Here is a 22,136-nt window from a genome sequence, read left to right on the forward strand (position 1 = left end):
GGATGAAATTTATAAAAGATTTTATAAAAGGAATTGATAAGATAAGAAGTTGTTTGAAAAAAGTAAGAAGAGGAATTAAAAAAAACAAGGCGGGAGAATGTGATCAGGCAGGAGACTAGAACAAAGCCATACACTAGAGATTTAGTGTATATTTTGATCTGTTAGAAGAAACTGTATCCCAAAATTTTAAAGAGAGAACATCTTCTATATATATGCCAAAAATAAGGTTAACTGCTCTGAATGGATAGAATATGACTCTAAAAATTAAGAATAAAAAAGATTTTGTAAAAAAAGGTATTGATAAGATGTTGGCTGAAAAAGGGAAAAAGAAAAATTCAGAAAAAAAAATTAAAAAAATTAACTTTGAAAGACTAAAGAATCATGGGAAAAAGCCATGATTTCTATATGCTATACTCCTCTAGCACTGTAGTTCTGCCATTCTCATTGATCGGTAAACTTGGGCTTGGCGGGCTGTTCTTCCTGATCTTCTGTGGGAGGGGCCTGTTGCCATGGTCCCCACATGTCTTTCTGGGAGATGGAATTGCCTTGACCTTGCTGGGGGCGGGGCTAAATAAGCAGCTCGGGTTTGCTCTCAGGAGCTTTTGTTCCCTGCCAGCTTTCCTTACAGCTTTGGAGGAGGAGAGTGAAAATGGCAGCCTCCCAATCTCTGCCCCAAGGGAGCCAACGATTTGGGGCCCCACTCCTCCATTTGCCCCCAGAGAAAAGCAGTCAATCACTACCGTCTCCCCAGCCTCCGGCTGCACTTCATGCTCACCCAGCCTGTGACCGAGCGTTTCTATCTCTGGCACACGACCCTGTGTGGAGTCTCCAAACCAGTAGATTCCTTCAGTGTGCTCCCGACCTGCTCCTCCCTGGGGAGGAAGGTGAGTCTTCCCGGATCTGCTGCTTGTTGGGTCCCTGATGGAAGAGTAGTGGCCCGACTGCAATGCGGATCACAGTCTGTGGCAACCCTGAGCTGAGAGCCCACTCCTCCGCTCTGTCTCTGCAGCTGGCTTCCCTGCTCTGATACCTGGGAGCTCTGCCGCACTCAGACACCCCAGTCTTCCTGTGACCCAAAGGGTCCTGAGACCACACTGTCCCAACGAGTGTTCCACGCCCAACTTAGCCACTGTAGCGACATCCTTTAGTGGAGCCGACTTCTAAAATTTCCGATTTTGTGCTCTGATGCTCTATCACTTGCCAGTAGCCAGCTGACGGAGGCCCCCTCCCCCGCGGTCTATCTTCCCAAATATCACCTCAGATTCACTTCTCCGCACATCCTACCTTCCAGAAAGTGGTCGCTTTTCTGTTCAGAGAGTTACTGCTATTCTTTTCTTTGATCTCCTGTTTAGTTTGTAGGTGTTCAGAATGGTTGGATCCCTATCTAGCTGAATTCCTTGGACCAGAAAAAATTTAGGTCTCCTACTCCTCTGCCATCTTGCTCCTCCAAGCAGATTCATCTATTTTAATTATCTGTGTTATCTTGTGATCATCTCAACATGTTGGTATTCTTCTCTAGGCAGCTAATCACTATAGTCCTTTGAACTTTGTTTATTCAGATCCTGATTATGCATTCTTCTTTGGAATGGAAGTTAGATGGAAGACAGAGCTTTACATAACCTAATGTTGGAAGTCCTATTTCATTACTTTTGCCATAATCTATTCTCCAGGAGCAGATTACAAGCTTTGGCCCACAGTTGAAGAGAAAGGATTGCACTGTAAATACCAGGAGGTGAGAATCATTGTGAACCATTTTAGATTTTACCTAGGACAAACTTCATCATATTAGTTTCAGATTTTTTTTTTGAGAAATAAAATATCACAAAGTTGAGGTGATCTCAAGGTCATCTACCTTCCCTCTCCTGGTGCCATTTCTTTGCTCTCATTCTCCCTTTGTCCTGACAGATACGCATTATAGTCAACTTGATACCTCACATTCATGTTTTTAAAATTGTACCACATATCCATATCCATAAATAGTATATATTATTTTGATTTTTGATCTTTTTACATATATGATAAATTATATGTAGTATTCTATAACTTTCTTGTTCACTAAACATTATCTTTTGAGGTATATCCATTTTGTTTCTTAAATATATAGTTTATTCACTTTAACCATTTTAATTTTTTAAAATATGAAAAATTACAATTTGTGTATCCATTTCCCTTCTGATGAATATCTGAGTTATCTCCAATTTTTTGCTATTAAACATATAATGCAATGAACATACTTTTATAGTTCCTTGTTCTCCAGGTTTTATATGCAAGAGTAAAATTGCTTTCCCAAATTTCTTTGCAAACTAGATTTTTACACTTTTCAGAAAAATCTTAACTTTATCTTGGGGTACTTCTGAGCTTAACTCTGAGTAGAGGTGGGATGGTTTTCTATTCAGGTTTTGTTAGTTTTCTCATTTTTCACAAGAGCATGTCAACCCCGACTTTATTCTCTATTAAGGCTAAAGGGAATTACCTGACAAAAGCCATATGTGAGGGTATTTAGAGAGCAAACTCAAAGTCACATCTACCCAAGATCTATCAAATTCTGGGATGAGAAAACAATAGCTATGGAGGATTACTTGGGAAATACTCAAACTCTCCATTCTTCCTGATACTCTAAATATGGATTAAGCTAGAGCAGTGAAAGACTTAAATTATATTGAAACAATCCCCAGCCTGAAGACTTGCTATTCAAAGCATGTTTCACCAACCAGCAGCATCAAATCACCTGGGAGCTTTTTATAAATGCAGATTATCTGGCCTTAATCCCGGTCTATTGAAAGGGTATCTATTTTAACACGGTTGCTAAGTGATTGTATGCATATTAAAGACTAAGAAGCACAGTTTTAGATAATTACTTCTCATTTTGTGGTTGATGATTAGGTTTCATCTACCTTTATTAAAGCTGATAAAACTCATTGTTATGTACACAAGAAGAATAATGTTCAGGTCACCGGTCATTACACCAAATAACAAATTCTTAATGAGGAACCTCCCCCAAAATTTGTCTGATCCTAGTGTCAGAAATAGCGATGCTTCTACTGAATAACTATTTCATTTTAATCTTTGAAACACTGGAAAATATGTAACTGATCAGAGTTTATTTTTCCTTGACTGTTAATTACCCAAAATGGGGACTAGCTTACAGCGGTATGTTTGCACTTACAGTAGATACACTGAATTAGTCTTAAGCCGGGCTCCATTTTATGTTACAAATTTTGTTGTTTTCATCATTTTCATGTGTGTGAATTCATATTTTCTAGTTGTATTTTATTTATCATTGTGAGTTATGTTAATTTATACTTGGGACAAAAGAACAAAGGAGTAGAACACTAGTTGGTACCAAATTTACCAAATATAAAAGTATCCTGTAGTTCTGACCACTCAGTACATTCTATTTTGTTGTAGTTCCATAAAATAGTTATGCCTAAAGAACACAAATCCCAACACATCTCTGCCTAATGACTGTGGCACTGAAGTTAATATAATAGGAATTTTAAAGAAAAGACTATTTTTTATTTATTAACTTACTTATTTTTTTAGTAATCTCTACACCCAATGTGGGGCTAGAACTCAAGTTCCAAGATCAAGAGTCACATGATCTTCTGACTGAGCCAGCCAGGCTCCCCAAGACTTCATGTTTTTTAAGAGCAGTTTTAGATTTACAACACAACTTAGAGGAAGGCAGAGATTTCTCATAAACCCTTCACTCTCACACATGCATATCTTCCCCTATTAGCAACATCATTAGCCAGAATGGTATATATATATTTTTTTAACTAAAGAAACATAATTTGACACATCATGATCACCCAAAATCCCATTTACATTAGGGTCCACTCTTGGTGTTGTACATTTTGTGGGTTTAAAAAAATTTTTAATGACATATCCATCATTTGGTATTCCAAGTATTTTAATGGTCTTAAAATTCCTCTGTGCCCTGCTTATTCAGCTCTTCCTCAACCCCCATCATTGACAATAATCTTTTTACTGTCTCCATCATTTATTTCCCCAGAATGTTAAATAGTTGGAATCATACAATTCAGATTGGGTTCTTTCACTTGGTAATATACATTTAAGGTTCCTCTATGTCTTTTCATAGCTTAATCACTCATTTCTTTTTAGTGCTGAATAATATTCCATTGTCTGGTTGTATCACAGTTTATTTATCCATTCACCTCCTGAAGGACATCTTAATTGTATCCAAGATTTGGCAATTATGAAAAATGCTGGTATAAACATCCATGTGTAGGTTTTTGTGTAGACATAAATTTTCTTTTCTTTTTTTTTTAATTTTTTTATTGTTATGTTAATCACCATACATTACATCATTAGTTTTGGATATAGTGTTCCATGATTCATTGTTTGTGCATAACACCCAGTGCTCCATGCAGAACCTGCCCTATTTAATACCCATCACAGGGCTAACCCATCCCCTCACACCCCTCCCCTCTAGAACCCTCAGTTTGTTTTTCAGAGTCCATCGTCTCTCGTGGTTGGTCTCCCTCTCCGATTTCTCCCCTTCATTCTTCCCCTCCTGTTATCTTCTTTTTCTGTTTTTCTTAACATATATTGCATTATTTGATTCAGAGGTACAGATCTGTGATTCAACAGTCTTGCACAATTCAAAACACTCGCCATAGCACATACCCTTCCCAATGTCTATCACCCAGCCACCCAATCCCTCTCACCCCCCACTGCTCCAGCAACCCTCAGTTTGTTTCCTGAGATTAAGAATTCCTCATATCAGTGAGGTCATATGATACATGTCTTTCTCTGACTTATTTCACTCAGCATAACACCCTCCAGTTCCATCCAGGTCGTTGCAAATGGCAAGATCTCATTACTTTTGATGACTGCATAATATTCCATTGTGTGTTTATACTACTTCTTCTTTATCCATTCATCTATCAATGGATATCTTGGCTCTTTCCACAGTTTGGCTATTGTGGACATTGCTGCTATAAACATTGGGGTGAACGTACCCCTTCGGTTCCCTACATTTGTATCTTTGTGGTAAATAGCCAGTAGTGCAGTTGCTGGATTGTATGGTAGCTCTATTTTCAACTGTTTGAGGAACCTCCATACTGTTTTCCAGAGTGGTTGCCCCATCTTGCATTCCCACGAAAAGTGTAGGAGGGTTCCCCTTTCTCTGCATCCCCACCAACATCTAACGTTTCCTGACCTGTTAATTTTTGCCATTCTGAGTGGTGTGAGGTGGTATCTCACTGAGGTTTTGATTTGGATTTCCCTGATGCCGAGCGATGTTGAGCACTTTTTCATGTGTCTATTGGCTATTTGGATGTCTTCTTTGGAAAAATGTCTGTTCATGTCTTTGGCCCATTTCTTGATTGGATTATTTGTTCTTTCGGTGTTGAGTTTGATAAGTTCTTTATAGATTTTGGATACTAGCCCTTTATCTGATATGACATTTGCAAATATGTTTTCCCATTCTGTCGGTTTTCTTTTGGTTTTGTGGATTGCTTCTTTTGCTGTGCAAAAGCTTTTTATCTTGATGAAGTCCCAATAGTTCATTTTTGCCCTTGGTTCCCTTGCCTTTGGGGATGTTTCTAGGAAGAAGTTGCTGTGACTGAGGTCAAGGATGATGCTGCCTGTGTTATCCTCTAGGATTTTGGTGGACTCCTGTCTCACATTTAGGTCTTTCAACCATTTGGAGTCTATTTTTGTGTGTGGTGTATGGAAATGGTCCAGTTTCATTCTTCTGCATGTGGCTGTCCAATTTTCCCAACACCATTTGTTGAAGAGACTGTCTTTTTTCCATTGGACATTCTTTCCTGCTTTGTCAAAGATTAGTTGACCATAGAGTTGAGGGTCCATTTCTGGGCTCTCTATTCTGTTCCATTGATCTATGTGTCTGTTTTTGTGCCAGTACCATACTGTCTTGATGATCACAGCTTTCTAATAGAGCTGAAAGTCCGGAATTGTGATGCCGCCAGCTTTTCTTTTCTTTTTCAAGATTCCTCTGGCTATTCGGGGTCTCTTCTGGTTCCATACAAATTTTAGGATTATTTGTTCCATTTCTTTGAAAAAAGTGGATTGGATTTTGATGGGGATTTCATTGAATGTGTAGATTGCTCTAGGTAGCATCGACATCTTCACAATGTTTGTTCTTCCGATCCATGAGCATGGAACATTTTTCCATTTCTTTGTGTCTTCAATTCCGTTCATGAGTATTTTATAGTTTTCTGAGTACAGATCCTTTCCCTGTTTGGTTAGATTTATTCCTAGGTATCTTATGGTTTTGGGTGCAATTGTAAATGGGGTCGATTCCTTAATATTTCACTTTTCTGTCTTGTTGTTGGTGTATAGGAATACCACTGATTTCTGTGCCTTGATTTTATATCCTGCCACTTCACTGAATTCCTGTATGAGTTCTAGCAGTTTTGGGGTGGAGTTTTTTGGGTTTTCCACATACAGTATCATATCATCTGCAAAGAGTGAGAGTTTGACTTCCTCCTTACCGATTTGGATGCCTTTGATTTCTTTTTATTGTCTGATTGCTGTGGCTAGGACTTCTAATAATATGTTGAAGAGCAGTGGTGATAGTGAACATACCTGCCGTGTTCCTGACCTTAGGGGAATTGAAAAGGATATTCGCTGTAGGTTTTTCATAGATGGCTTTTATCATATTGCGGTATGTACCCTCTATCCCTATACTCCGAAGCGTTTTGAGCAAGAAAGGATGCTGTACTTTGTCAAATGCTTTTTCTGCATCTATTGAGAGGATCATATGGATCTTGTTCTTTCTTTTATTAATATATTGTATCACGTTGATTGATTTGCAGATGTTGAAGCAACCTTGCAGCCCAGGGATAAATCCCACTTGGTCATGGTGAATAATCCTTTTAACGTACCGTTGGATCCTATTGGCTAGTATTTTGGTAAGAATTTTTGCATCCATGTTCATCAAGGATATTGGTCTGTAATTCTTTTCGATGGGGTCTTTGTCTGTTTTTGGGATCAAGGTAATGGTGGCCTCATAAAATGAGTTTGGAATTTTTCCTTCCATTTCTATTCTTTGGAACAGTTTCAGGGGAATAGGTATTAATTCTTCTTTAAATGTTTGGTAGACTTCCCCTGGGAAGCCATCTTGCCCTGGGCTCTTGTTTGTTGGGAGATTTTTGATGACTGCTTCAATTTCCCAAGTGGTTCTAGGTCTATTTAGGTTTTCTGTTTCTTACTGTTTCAATTTTGGTAGTTGATACATCTCTAGGAATTCATCCATTTCTTCCAAGTTATCTAATTTGCTGGCATAGAGTTGCTCATTGTATGTTCTTATAATTGTTTGTATGTCTTTGGTGTTGGTTGTGATCTCTCCTCTTTCATTCATGATTTTGTTGAATTGGGTCATTTCTCTTTTCTTTTTGATAAGTCTGGCCAGGGGTTTATCAATCTTGTTAATTCTTTCAAAGAACCAGCTCCTAGTTTCGTTGATCTGTTCTACTGTTCTTTTGGTTTCTATTTCATTGATTTCTGCTTTGATCTTTGTTATTTCTCTTCTCCTGCCTGGTTTAGGCTTTATTTGCTGTTTTTTCTCTAGCTCCTTTAGGTGTAGGGTTAACTTGTGTATTTAAGAACTTTCTTGTTTCTTCAGAAAGGCTTGTATTGCTATATACGTTCCTCTTAGGACTGCCTCTGCTGTATCCCGAAGATATTGAACAGTTGTGTATTCATTTTCATTGGTTTCCATGAATTTATTTAATTCTTCTTTAATTTCCTGGTTGACCCATTCATTCTTTAGTAGGATGCTCTTTAGCCTCCATATTTGAGTTCTTTCCAACTTTCCTCTTTAGATTGAGTTCCAGTTTGAAAGCACTGTGGTCTGAAAATATGCAGGGAATAATCCCAATCTTTTGGTACCAGTTGAGACCTGATTTGTGACCTAGGATGTGATTTATTCTGGAGAATGTTCCATGGGCACTAGAGAAGAATGTGTATTCCATTGCTTTGGGATGGAATGTTCTGAATATGTCTGTGAAGTCCATTTGGTCCAGTGTGTCATTTAAAGTCTTTATTTCCTTGTTGATCTTTTGCTTAGATGATCTGTCCATTTCAGTCAGGGGTTGTTAAAGTCACCCACTATTATTGTATTGTTGTCAATGTGTTTTTTGCTTTTGTTTTTAATTGCCTTATATAATTGGCTGCTCCCACGTTAGGGGCATAGATATTTAAGATTGTTAGATCTTCTTGTTGGAGAGACCGTTTAAGTAGGATATAGTGTCCTTCCTCATCTCTTATTACAGTCTTTGTTTAAAAATCTAATTTGTCTTATATAAGGATTGCCACCCCAGCTTTCTTTTGGTGTCCATTAGCATGGTAAATGGTTTTCCACCCCCTCACTTTCAATGTGAGGTTGTCTCTGGGTCTAAAATGAGTCTCTTGCAGACAGCATATTGATGGGTCTTGTTTTTTAATCCAATCTGATAGCCTGTGTCTTTTGATTGGGGCATTTAGCCCATTTACATTCAGGGTAACTACTGAAAGATATGAATTTAGTGTCATTGTATTGCCTGTAAGGTGACTTTTACTGTATATTGTCTGTGTTCCTTTCTGGTCTATGCTACTTTTAGGCTCTCTCTTTGCATAGAGGACCCCTTTCAATATTTCTTGTAGGGCTTGTTTCATGTTTGCAAATTCCTTTATTTTTTGTTTTTCCTGGAAGATTTTTTATCTCTCCTTTTATTTTCACTGACAGCCTAGCTGGATATAGTATTCTTGGCTACATATTTTTGTTGTTTAGTGCTCTGAAGATATCATGCCAGTCTTTTCTGGACTGCCAGGTCTCTGTGGATAGGTCTGTTGCCAATCTAATGTTTCTACCATTATACGTTACATATTTCTTCTCCCGAGCTGCTTTCAAGATTTTCTCTTTTTCTTTTAGACTCATAAGTTTTACTATTAGATGTTGGGGTGTTGACCTATTTTTATTGATTTTGAGAGGGGTTCTTTGTGCCTCCTGGATATTGATGCCTGTTTCCTTCCCCACATTAGGGAAGTTCTCCGCTATAATTTGCTGCAATATAACTTCTGCCCCTCTCTCTCTTTCTTATTCTGGCATCCCAATTATTCTAATGTTTTTTCGTCTTATCGTATCACTTATCTCTTGAATTCTGCCCTTGTAATCCAGTAGTTGTTTCTCTCTCAATTTCTCAGCTTCATTATTTCCATCATTTGGTCTTCTATATTGCTGATTCTCTCTTCTGCCTCATATATCTTAGCTTTTGTGCCCCCATTTTTGATTGCAGTTCATTAATAACCTTTTTGATTTCGATTTGGTTAGATTTTAGTTCTTTTATTTCTCCAGGAAGGGTTTCTCTAATAACTTCCATGCTTTTTTCAAGCCCAGCTAGTATCTTTAAAATCATGATTCTCAACTCTAGGTCTAACATCATACTAATGTCCGTATTGAGTAGGTCCCTGGCAGACCATACTGCCTCTTGTTCTTTTTGCTGAGGTGATTTGTTTCGTCTTGTCATTTTGTCCAGAGTAGAATAGATGAGTGAGAGAACAAAATGCTAACAGGTTAACAATGTCCCCAGCAAATATACTCTAAAAAAATCAAGAAAGACCTGCAACCAGAGAAAAAGAAAGGGAAAGAAAGAAAAAAGAAAGAGAAAAAAAAGATAACGATAAAAACAAACAAAAACAGAAGAAAACAAAAAAAAACAGAATATGATCAAATATGGTCAAGCTAGTGCATAGATCAGTGCCACACACTAGATTTTGAGTATATTTTGGTCTGTTAGAAGAAAGTGCCTCCTAAAATTTTAAAGAAAGAAAGACTTATGTATGTGCAAAATAAGGGTTGATACAATGAAGGGATGGAAGATGACTGTAAAGGTGAAAATTATAAAAGATTTTATAAAAGGAATTGATAAGAAGTTGTTTGAAAAAAGAAAGAAGATTTAAAAAAAGAGAGAGAAAAAGAAGGGAGAGAATGTGATCAGGCAGGAGACTAGAACAAAGCCAAACACTAGTGATTTAGGGTATATTTTGATCTGTTAGAAGAAATTGTATCTCAAAATTTTAAAGAGAGAACAACTTATATATATACATACATGACAAAAATAAGTGTATCTACTCTGAAGGGATAAAATATGACTCTAAAAATGAAAAATAATTTTTTTTTCAAAAAGGGATTGATATGATGTTGGTTGAAAAAGGGAAAAAGAAAAATTAAAAAGAAAACAGTTAAAAAATTAACTATGAAAAACTAATAAATCATGCTAAAATAGCCATGAATTCTATGTACAGTATTCCCCTAGCGCTTGAGTTCTCCCATTCTCCTTGATTGGTAAACTTGGTCTTGGTTGGCTGTTTGTGCTGATCTTCTGGGAGAGTGTCCTGTTGCCGTGGTTCCCAAATGTCTTTCCAAGAGGCAGAATTGCCTCACCCTTGCAGGTCCAGGCTACACAATCTGCTCGGGTTTCCTCTCCTGAGCTTTTGTTCCTTGCAAGCTTTCCCTACAGCTTGGGAGGATGAAAGTGAAAATGGTGGCTTCCCAATCTCTGCCCTGAGGAGCCGAGAACTTGGGGCCCCGCTTCTCAGTGCATCCCTAGAGAAAAGCAGTCAGTCACTCCCATCTCCCCGGTCTCCGGCCGCACTCCGTGCTCACCTGGCCGGTGACCAAACGTTTCTATCTCTGGCACCTGACTCGGTGTGGAGTCTCCAAACCCAGCAGATCCCTGCGGTGCGCTCCTGCGCTGCTCCTCCTGGGGGAGGAAGGGGAGTCTCCCCAGATCTTCCGCTTATTGGGTCCCTACTGGAGGAGCAGTGGCCCAACTGGGCCGCAGATCACAATTTATGGCAACCTCGAGCTGAGAGTCCATGCCTCGGCTCCGTCTCTGCAGCAGGCTTCCTTGCTCCGATACCTGTGAGCTCTGCCGCACTCAGGCACCCCCGGTCTTTCTGTGACCCCGAGGGTCCTGAGACTACACTGTCCCACGAGGGTTCACCCCCCCCTTAGCCACTGGAGCGACATCCCTTAGCGGAGCCAACTTCTAAAAGTTCCGATTTTTAGACATAAATTTTCAATTCCCCTAGATAAATACCAAGAAGTGCAATTGTTGTATCATATTGGTAAGAGTATGTTTAGTTTTGTTAGAAACCACCAAACTTTCAAATGTGGCTGTAAAATTTTGTATTCCTACCAGCAGTCAATGAGTGTTCTCCAGCATTTGATATTTTCAGTGTTCTGGATTTCGGCCATTCTAAAATGTATGTACTGGTATCTCATTTTAATTTTCATTTCCTGATGACAAGTGATGTGGTCCATCTTTTCATATGATTATTTGACATCTGTGTATCTTTAGTGAAGTGTTTGTTAAGGTCTTTGGCTCACTTTTTAAAATTAGGTTGTTTATTGTCTTACGTTGAGTTTTAAGAGTTTTTTGTAAATTTTGGATAGTAGTCCTTTATCAGATGTGTCTTTTGCAACTATTTTGCCCCAGTCTGTGGCTTGTTTTCTAATTCTCTTTATATTGCTTTTCACAGAATGCATTATGGGAATTTTAAAATTATACTATTAAAAAATAAAGTGTATTGGACTTAAAATCAGTAGATATATGAATAAAAGTTGCCTGCTTATTAGCAGTGTGACCTTGTTAAAGATGCTTATCTGCTTCTGAGTGTCTATTTACATAGAAGACAGTAAGAGTATCTACTTCACATATTTTTTGAGAGAATTACTGAGATAAGCTATACAAAAGAGCCTGGAACAGACCCTAGTAATAATCAGTTGTTAGGGCTTTTATCTGACAGTTAACTAATTTTGTATTATTTTGTTGATATACTCAAAAACAACAGAATTAGAGAACATTTAGAAAATGTTGTTCAAACCTTAATGTTAATAGCTATTCAGTAGTCCTTAATTTAACTGATGTTTTAGTGTTGGAAATTTACATGATTTATTTTCCACTCAAAATAATGCTAAATGCACACTTTCTTAAGGACCTGGCAGCCATTCCTTTGAAATGCAATTATCACGATAAAAAGGCTCCCTATCTCCCCGTCTCTATAGAAGGATAAGAGACTAACTTTAATAAGACCCAGTTTTAAACAGACATGGCTAAAGGAGAGCAGAATATGCCACCTAAAAGTATGCCACTTTGGTATATTGATTATTTTGCAATAAAGTTACTTAAGAAACAGCTGATGCAAGAAGGATACTCCAACCCTCCTTCTTCCCCCTGAAGGCAGGAAATCAATCTCCCATGTAAAAGCACTCTTTCTGTACCAGGAGCGGAGAGGGTATCCTTACCACCAGAAATAGGAAATTAAGGGCCAAGAAGACTGTATAAACAAACCTTGTTACTTCTTCATTAATTACTACCTCAAGCCCAAACCCATTTATCTTGAGGATTCTTCACAAATTCATTGCTTCCTTGTCTAAAAGATATAAAAGTTGCCTGCTTTAGCCACTTCCTATGTATGAAATTAAATTTGTTTTTCCCCTGTTTATCTGTGTTATGCCAATTTAATTATTAGACCAGCCAAAGAATCTAAAAGGAAAGAAAGGAAAAATTTTTCCACCCTTACATGCGCTAATCACATTGACCAACCTCTCCTTCAATGTCCTCCACTTTTCCAGATCTTAAAAACTGCCGCTTTCTGTTTTAAGGGAGTTGACTTTAACCTCCATCCCCTGTTGCAATAGCCTTGATCCCAATTACAATAGTCTTGCAAAAAGTGTTTGTTGCATGTTTAACTTCAACAGATGCAGTTTTCCTTTGACACTTACCATCTTGTTTGAAGGCATCTGAGGAATGATAAAGATTGATGGGGGAATAATAATGTTGAGCTGCTCCTCGCCAGCTTGGTGAAGAAACACTCAGGGTTCCTAATAAAGGATTGCTGTATCGCGGTCTGATATTTGAACCAAAGAGGGATGAAGATGAACTCTTTTTAATTCTTAGCAAAGCAGCATATGAAGTAGGGAAATTATGAAGAGCTCCAGAATATTCTGTAAAAACAAAAAAATAAACAACAAAAAAACAGTATTATAAAAAGTGAATTCTGATGAGACTGTTATTTTTTCCTGGGAAAATTATTTTTTCTGAAGACATTGTTAACAACAAAATGAAAAGTACAAAGATAGTGGTAAAATAAAATAATATAAAATAAAACATTACTTTTGTATTTTAAAAATATTTTCTGGAAATTCTGCTAGTTTCAATGTTGGGTCTGCAAGAGAGAAGGAAAGAGAAAAGTCATGAAGGAAGAAAGGAAAGAGAAGAAAAAGAAAGGAGGAAGGAAGAAGAAAAAAAGGGAAAAAAGTAAGAAAGACATCCGAAGATTCAAGTCTTATTTCCTTTTCAGGAATTTTTGGGAATTAACTTTTTTTATCTTCTTATTAAAATATCCATTCACATACATTAGATCAGTTCCTTATTTATTATTAAAAAATGGGGAAAAAAGGAAAAAATACCCACATTCTCAGTTACATCCTTTAATTATAGATTGAATCTTCATGAGTAAAATTTATCACTTAGTAGGAAATGCATCTAATTGCAGTATGTATTTTGACTAGACTGTAAGTTATGCCCATGTTCTTGACAAACAGTCAAATTCACAATGGAAAATAAACAATTTTGGACAAAATTTGTTTTGTAGATTTTGTTATATAATTTATATAACTTAATATTAATTATTAAGTGGAGACACTGTTATGAAATTCCTACATTAATTGATTATTGAGAAATGTCTTGACCATATTTTGTTTTAATTCTCAAGGTTTTTCATTAGAAAAGATATATATAGTACCTGAAGGAGAATATATTAACTCTTTATGTCCCCAGGAGACAGAGTCAGGTTAGTGTGTAGATCAAATGTTTAAAAATACAACCTAATTATTATGAAATCTAAAGAACAATTAGGAATTGGAGTTTTTTTCTATGTCAAATCTCAAATGAATTTGACAATTTCTTGATGTTGGAAATATTTTTAAAAATAACACGTTTTTGTTGAGGGCATCTGACATTTGAATTTAATGGATGTTAATTTGAAAAAAAAATTATCTTTGTGAGTAAGCTTTCTCATAATGAAAATTATTTAGAATTATTGTACTGTCTCAGAGATATTTTTGAATGCAAGAATTATTTCTGTAATTTGAAAATACTTTAGTAGGTGTTAAACATTGAATTAAGTATAACATTTTCTGTTTTGTGAAACTGTAAATATGATTTCTCTGAAACTAGAAAAAGTGTGTTTTTAGATGTTCAATTTAGAGTTTCTGCACATTTAAATTGAGTATGATATATGTAATCCAAACCCATCAGGAGCTGTTAAGAGATTCATGTCCTTTAGTCCTTGTGTTCAACTACAGTGATGGTGAAGGTGGATCAATTTTAACTGAAAATAGCTAACCTCTCCTGGGCAAACTATATGAGAATAGATTATGGATAGACATAAAATCTTCTTTAAAGCCTGGAATTAAATGCAAGTTTTGGCACCTAGAGGTGTAAGGAATTGAAAAGAGAATTTTTCCTTCAAGTTAGTTTGTAGTGTGGTCTCTGAACTATTCATTTCTTTGTGTAGTCTGTTTCTTTGTGTTTCAGTTGCCTACCCTGCTCATATATAAAAAGGAAAAAAAAAAGAACTGTACCATGCTAGTGTTAAAAATTAAAATGGAGCATGAGAATGTGGTTTATAGTTTTTAAAGCTAGAGAAGGATAATCAGTGGAAAAATAGAAAGGCCTTCATAAGGATCATCATTGAGGTTGTGAATCATATATGTATTTATGATTATTATATATATTATTTGCTAATATATATTAACAAAATACATACTAAGTGCTACAGTAATTGGCTTATAGCAATCTGTATAAATAGAGATGAGTCAAATGATAATTTGGCTGTGTGCTCCACACCAGGGCCTCATTTGTTATGTAATAAATTGCATCTGTTGCAGTGGAGAGTCCTTTTCATCAATTAAAGTGAACCCAAAGCTGTTACTAGAAATCTGAGAATTTATTCATTCATTAATGTATTCAGCAAACATGTAATGAGAACTCAGTAGGGGCTAAATGCTAGGGATACAAAGGTGAACAAGATATTGCACCAAGTGTCAAAGAGCTTATGATATAGTGATGAAGAAAGGCAATTATAGGAGAACTTTAATCCAATGTGATATAAAAGTAAATTCAAGGAGTTAGGGGCTCCCTCTGATGGGTGGGAAATTTTCTCATCTAGTCTAGGCCATCATAAAATGCTTTCCAGATGAATTATATCTAATCTGAGTCCTGAAAGACCATTAGTGATTAGTTCAGCAAAGTTCTGGGTGGGGAAGGAAAGGTCCTGGAAAGGGAAGAAAATATATGAATACCTGGAAAGGAAAGGCAGCAGGGTGTGCTTGGTAGATTAAAATAATCAGGAGCTCAGAGTGTGAGGGAGAGATGTGAGAGAAGAAGTAAGTCTGGATAGGTAAGCTGGGAATAATGATGAAATGCCTACTATGCCATGCTAAAATGGTAGGACCCTGAAAGGAAAGCGGTATAAATTTTAGAAAGATCTCTCTGGCTACAGTGTCATTTGGAACAAGAAAAAAGAAAAAGAAAAAAGATATATCAAGAGCTTAAAGCTGTAATAAAGGCAAAGATTAGTCAGGAAAGAAGAGGTGATATAAGGTAGATGGGAATAAAATCATTAAGATTACTGATTGATTAAAATGGAAGCAAGGAAGGGAAAATAAGAATTTGGGGATACTCTGTGCTACTAGAAGATGGATAAAGATGGAGGAAAAGGCATGTGCTTGAGCTGAAAACTCATGAACTCAGTTTAGGGGAAGTAGAGGCCTTGAGTTTTGATTAGAAATTTTTGTAAACATAAGGGAGTTACAGGCTAACGAGAGATTATTAAATGGTAACCAAATAGATGGTTATTAAACTATGAGAATAGATGAGCCTACCAAGGAAATGCATAAAATGAGGAATAGAGTGTTGAAAATGGAACTCTGAGAAGCACCAGCATTTAAGAGAATAGCAGAGGTAGTGGAGCCTGTAAAGGAAAGAGGAAAAGCAGGAAAGTGTGAAGTTACTAAAAGAAGGGAAGAGTTTTTCAATGTTGATGACGGAGCAGTTGACAGTGTTGAAGATCAGTATGGAAAGACTGGCCCTGAAGAGAAGGGGTGTCCCACAGTAATAAAGCTGCCTTACTGTTCCACATAAAATGCACAGTGAATGTGAAAGTGAAAGGAGGTGAAGAGGACTTCCCAAGCTCTGGAAGAGAGTCTGGAACCCCCACAATGCCAGTTCCATTGCATTAAACATATAGACCCTGGCCTTAGCCTGTAGCATCTAATAGTCTCCTAGTCTGAGCGTAAGTAACTATCAATTCAGGGAGGTCTCCCTCTCTTGGGGGCATTTCCAACTCTTCTACCTGGTGCCCTCCTAGCTATCCAGCCTCCTTTTCTGACATCTCTAATTTCTCCACACTTTACTCCCAGTTCTGGGGACCCTCAGTTCTGGAAAATAGATACATTACTGTAAATAAACAGGAAAATGAGGTTTCCATCCTAAGACTTTGTTTAACCCCCAATTTAGGGACACTGAATTGATTTAATACCTACAGGGTTCAGTTGAGGGTGAAAAATATTGCATCACCTTACTAAGTTTAAATTCACGTATTTGCATTTCTGTCCATCTCATCTTATTGTTCACCTCTTTCTAGGATCTCAACCTCTTTAAGATTCACAAGTTACTGATCTTAATACCCTTTCAGTCCTCTCATTTCTTCAATTACCTCCCTATCGGGTTTAGAGTTTGTGGTTCATTACTTTAGTTACTTCCTTCAATGTACCTTCACTCACACTGGCCCTTACCCTCTCTAGTTTTCACAGACTAAACTCCCTGTCTACTTTAAATCCAACCATCAACATGCTGTGCTTCTGAGCGCAGGTGGAAAAGAACAGAAAATCATGCCTAAAGGTCACAGTTCATGATATTAACTACAAGTGAGATCTTCAAGTTTCCCAGCAATACTACCACATTTCCCTAGTCCATTTAATATCCCTGGATGGAATAATTTACATCTTATCTTTTGTCCTCAAGCTCCATACTTTTTTGGGTTTCCTGATTATGGTGCTCCTATTTAATTGAGAAAATAGAAGCAATCCTAAGAGTAGATCCCTCACATGCACCCCCACGTGTATGTACATTCATATATGCTACCTTGCTTTCACTGAATTGTCTGTGTCTCTATTAAAAGCCAACTCCTCCACTTGTGTGCATTGAATTTCATTCCACCCCATCTTGACTGCTCAAGGACGTCTTTCTAGAAAACTCCCTCTATTTCTCCTTCAGCACCAATTCATAACCATACAAAAAGTGATCAAACCTTTTAAAAAAGCTATCTAAACTTACCACTCCTCCCACTGATTTTCCTTTACAGCAAGACTTCTTGAAAAGAGCTGTCAATGGTCACTGTGTTCAGTTCCCCTCCTGCCATTCTCCCTTGAGCCTATTGCAAGCAGTCTTGCTTATAATATTCCACAATAATGACTCTCTTCCAGGTGAACAATGACTAGGTCATTGCTAAATCTAAAGATCGGTTTTCACCTATGAGCAGCGTTCAGTATGGTTAACCATTCTTTTTTTTTTCCCTTTAAACATTTTCCTCATGTGATTCCAGTACACTACCATCTCATGTTTTTATTCCTGTTTCACTAGCTACTCCTTATTGCCTTTGCTAATTCTTCGTCTTCTCAGCTTCTAAATGTTGGTATTGCAGAAAAATAAAATATCTTCTCCATTTAAACGGAGTCATGATGGCAACAAAGTTTGAAAAAGAGTTTTTTTTCCCTTTCTTTTCAAGTTTCCTTTCAAGGCACTCAGGGTTTTAATTTTTTTTCTCCTTTTTCTTTACTATATGTATCATAGTTCTCAGTTTTATAAATTTTTAGAATAATTTTGTTTATTAAATGTTCCTCTACTGGTATTTTACCAGTTTGTAATCCTCTACCAATACTCCCAGACTGTAAATTCCATGAAGGCACCAATGTTTCCCAATGTTCATTCTAACTCCTACCTTGTAGTCAACAGCTCTTTACTCTGTCTCTTATGCTTCTGTCTCAGCTCCTAAACATTTCCTGAACTCTGTCACTGAAAGGCATTTTCTGAGATAAATAATTTGGTAAATCTTATTCAGGATTCAGAACCTGTTTTTGGTCATCACTTTAAGAACCATCATTTAAGAAATAAGAGCATAAACAAAAGAAAAAAATAAAAGAAAGAAAAGGAAAGAAAGAAAAAATAGCATAGGTTGGGCCCTGGATTTCAAAGAGACTCAGTGAAATATAACTGCTGAGTGACACTCTGTTTGGGCTCTGGACTGGTTTCCTACTACACATAAGCCCTTGGTTTCTTTTAGCAAACTTAAACATCATTTTCTCCCTAATTCACTCCTTTCTCATTCAGCATTCATTGATTTTTTTTTTCAACAACTCTTCATTGACATTCTACTATGTGTTAGGAACTGAGGATACAGTTGTGAGTAAATATGATCATTGGTAGAGGATTATAAATTGGTAAAATATTAACAGAGGAACATTAAATAAAATTCTAAAACTATAAAAATAAGAACTATGATACGTATAATAAAGAAAAAGGGGGGAAAAAAGAAAAGAAAAAACAGAGTGCCTTGAGAGGATACTTGCCAACATCTAACTTTTTTACTTTGTTGCCATCATGACTCAGTTTCTGGCAATGAAAACTTTACTCTTGGCTCTGGTGTATAAGTACTCCTACACCTTGGCCACTCATTTTATTGATTGAGAATTTTGGATGAGAGCAGCTTTGTCACTAAACCTGATTGCAAAATAGTCTCCAAGTTAGATTGCTTGGATTTAAATATGTACTCTACCTCATAGCAGATCTATGGCTTTGGACAAAATATGACTAGTTCTATGCTTCAGTTTCCTTGCCTTTAGAATGGAGATAACAACAGTTTTTTTTCCCTCATAGGTTGTTGTAGAGATCAAATAAAGTAATACACATAAGGCACTTAGAAATTTGCCTGGTTCATAGTAAGAACTCCATAAATGATAACTATATAATTTTTTATTATAATCTGCACTTATTACCTCTGGTGGACGTAACTGAATATTGGGCTTATGCCTTATAGATTTGATTGGGTTACAAAATGAAAAAATAAATACCAAATTTTAATACTCATTTTACCTTGGGGAATTCAAAGAGTGGCAAATGGAAGGGTGATAGTTACAAATTTATTTTCCTGACAGGTATATTCTCATGAGTAAATTCTTAAGAAAAATTTTGGTCACTAATGGAAATTATGAATCTATAGAAAACCCACTGCTTATATATTGTTGTGTTTCTATTGGCAAAAGGAAGACCTACCCATCTTTTCTCCATCTTCCTGTCCAGGGTTTGGAAGGAAAAGTGACTCAGAATTCTTTGTTAGAGAAATCTTCATCAGTTGCTCAAACTTTTAAATGAATCTCTATGCTGAAGATGTTAGCAGAATCTAGTTATGCATTAATCATTTTTTCTTCTATTTTCTCACTGCTCATAGATCAGACCTTAGGGAATTTGCACTACAGTTATTTCTAAAGTTGTCTAGAGATTTGGTGATAAAACTCAATTAACCTGGTGCTCTCACACCATGAAACTCCAGCTGGAAGTTGGGTAGGAGTAAATATTAATGCCTTCATTAAATATTTCCTAATCAAATGACCCAGGGACCACTGAACCTATATTATTTAATAAAATTGTAGTCTATTAAGTCAGAATGACATTGCCACCACTTGCAATCTTGGAACTAATAGCATTACTTTTCCATTACCTAAAAGGTCACTTTATAGCTATCATTGCCATTAATGTAAATAATATTCATGAGATAATGGATTCAAATTAGTAGAACTAGAATTTTTATGGCAAAATTTATAAATAAGTAGGATAAAAATGTCAATATGATAAAGGATACATTTTAAAATATATACTCCCTTACCATATTTAAAATTTCCTGAATTTTCTGATACTAAGTCAACTTCAGAATTGCATCTCTGTCCCTAAGTGTGAAAAACATGTTTACAATGAACTTTAAAGCACTTAAAATATTGATGATAGAACTAGAACATCACTATTGTATTCTGTATTTATTTCTTTTTCCATCATTTCCCCACACAATGGTATTAATTTTTACAGCCAAATAAGTCTAAACAACACCAAAAATTCATGAAATGGCAAGTTTTTGTATAAATTCAATTCTAGTTTGATTTTAGATATTCATTTATGCTCATATAATAATAAATATAAATAAACTATAGAATCAAATGATATGTGATGTTCTGAAGAATAATGCTTAATCATGGACTCATAAATCAGTGGAGCAAATAGTGACACCGTATATTGAGGACACATTGTACAGAAAAAGCAGAAGTCATACAATATCCAAACCTGCAGTGTGACTCAATTTGGCATCAAAGTCAGCTTAAAGAAATTTGATATCTGAACTTTTTCAGGGTAATTGCTAAGGCTGTCCTCTCTTGGATGAGAATTAATGTTAACTGTGCAACTTTAGCCTGCTACTGTCTTATGAAGCTTGCAAGGATGGATATAACACCTCAGTGAAGCCAGTATGTGAAGCATATTTAGAAATGGTTAATAATTTATAAATAATGTGCATCATTTCAATTTGGTAGTGTGCATCTATGGCAAAGGAGAGTTTGAAATAGCCCGGGTCAAATTTATTCTATGTCTCCAATCAGCACTTTCTTCAAGAACTGTATTATGTGTAAACTTTATAGTGTTTTAGCTGGAGAAGTGAGAAAAGATATGCAGAAGATTAAATTAATCATTTTTAAAACACCAAAGTTGAGCATCTAAACTGTAGTACTTCTAAGATATAAGGAAAAAGATTAACAGCATTGCTTTTCTAGTATTCTTTGCATTGGATTAAAAAATAGAGTAAAAAGAAATGTAGCTCTAAATTATTTCTACCACTTCTGTTCAGATATACTATTTATATTTGAAGTCATAATGATTTAAGATCTGGAAAATTTTATCTTTTTTCAATACTAAATGTTTAGTTGTATGTGCAGATAGATCATGAAAGTTTCTACACCGTAATCTGGATATCATATTTGCTTTTATTAAACAAAAGACCGAGGGCGCCTGGGTGGCTCAGTTGGTTAAGCAACTGCCTTCGGCTCAGGTCATGATCCTGGAGTCCCTGGATCGAGTCCCGCATCAGGCTCCCTGCTCAGCGGGGAGTCTGCTTCTCCCTCTGACCCTCCCCCCCCTCATGTGCTTTCTCTCTCATTCTCTCTCTCTCAAATAAAGGAATAAAATCTTAAAAAAAAATAAAAAATAAACGAAAGACTGAGAGAGACAGACAGATCTTCTCACATTTCTTCTGATTTGTATATTTTTTCACTATTGTTATAAGTTTAAAAAAATCTATAGTATTTAGATAATACCTCTTTAAATTATCAAAAGCCTAGAGTGTGGCTGCATTAACTGATATTTCCTCCATAATATGCCTGTTGTTTTCTAATCACTGAGGAAATTAGTAAGGGCAGGAGCTAGTTGTGAAATATAACCAAATTAATTTAGTGATTAAAGAATTCCCTCTTGTTTTGGATAATTAAAGATTTCAGTGAAGTTTTAAGTCTGCAATGATTATATTAGCTTTAGTCTTCTTAGTCTCTGTGTGTTTAAGATAGATTAGATAGTATTTGATAATAAATCAGATAAAGCTGACATTATTTAACAATAAATGCTATGAATAAAAAATAATAAAACAAAGTGCATTCCCCTTACCCCCAATTTTAGGAAATATCCTTTGGGAAAATTATGCTTTCTTTATCTACGATATAAAAAATAAACAGGTGTGTTTCATTATGTCCAGTGCTTCCAATGATGTAGTAGCTATACTACAATCTACAAGTCTATAGAATGTCGATGTACTCAGTCCATTTTGGATTTAGAAATGGAATTCAAGATGGCCAATTACAATAATGGAATTTTAGATAGCTAAGAGTTATCTTGATATGTGTGGGCTACACAGACATACATAATGCAATACAGGATTTAACATTCATTCAATATACAGGAAATGATCAATTATTATGTATCCCAGATTGAAAGTTAACCATGGAA

At 36.2% G+C, this 22,136-nt stretch overlaps 1 protein-coding gene across 1 annotated transcript in view; it reads right to left on the bottom strand.

Annotated features, from left to right (window-relative positions):
- The window catches only part of CNTN5 (contactin 5), a 1,400,310-nt gene that overhangs the window by 559,283 nt on the left and 818,891 nt on the right, over positions 1-22,136 (bottom strand). The window contains exon 6 of the mRNA XM_027581317.2: positions 12,761-12,982. Within this exon, the coding sequence (XP_027437118.1) occupies positions 12,761-12,982 (222 nt within the window). The remainder of the gene's footprint in view (positions 1-12,760; positions 12,983-22,136) is intronic.

This window comes from Zalophus californianus, chromosome 11 (assembly GCF_009762305.2).
Source record: "Zalophus californianus isolate mZalCal1 chromosome 11, mZalCal1.pri.v2, whole genome shotgun sequence".
Taxonomy (NCBI): Eukaryota; Metazoa; Chordata; class Mammalia; order Carnivora; family Otariidae; genus Zalophus; species Zalophus californianus.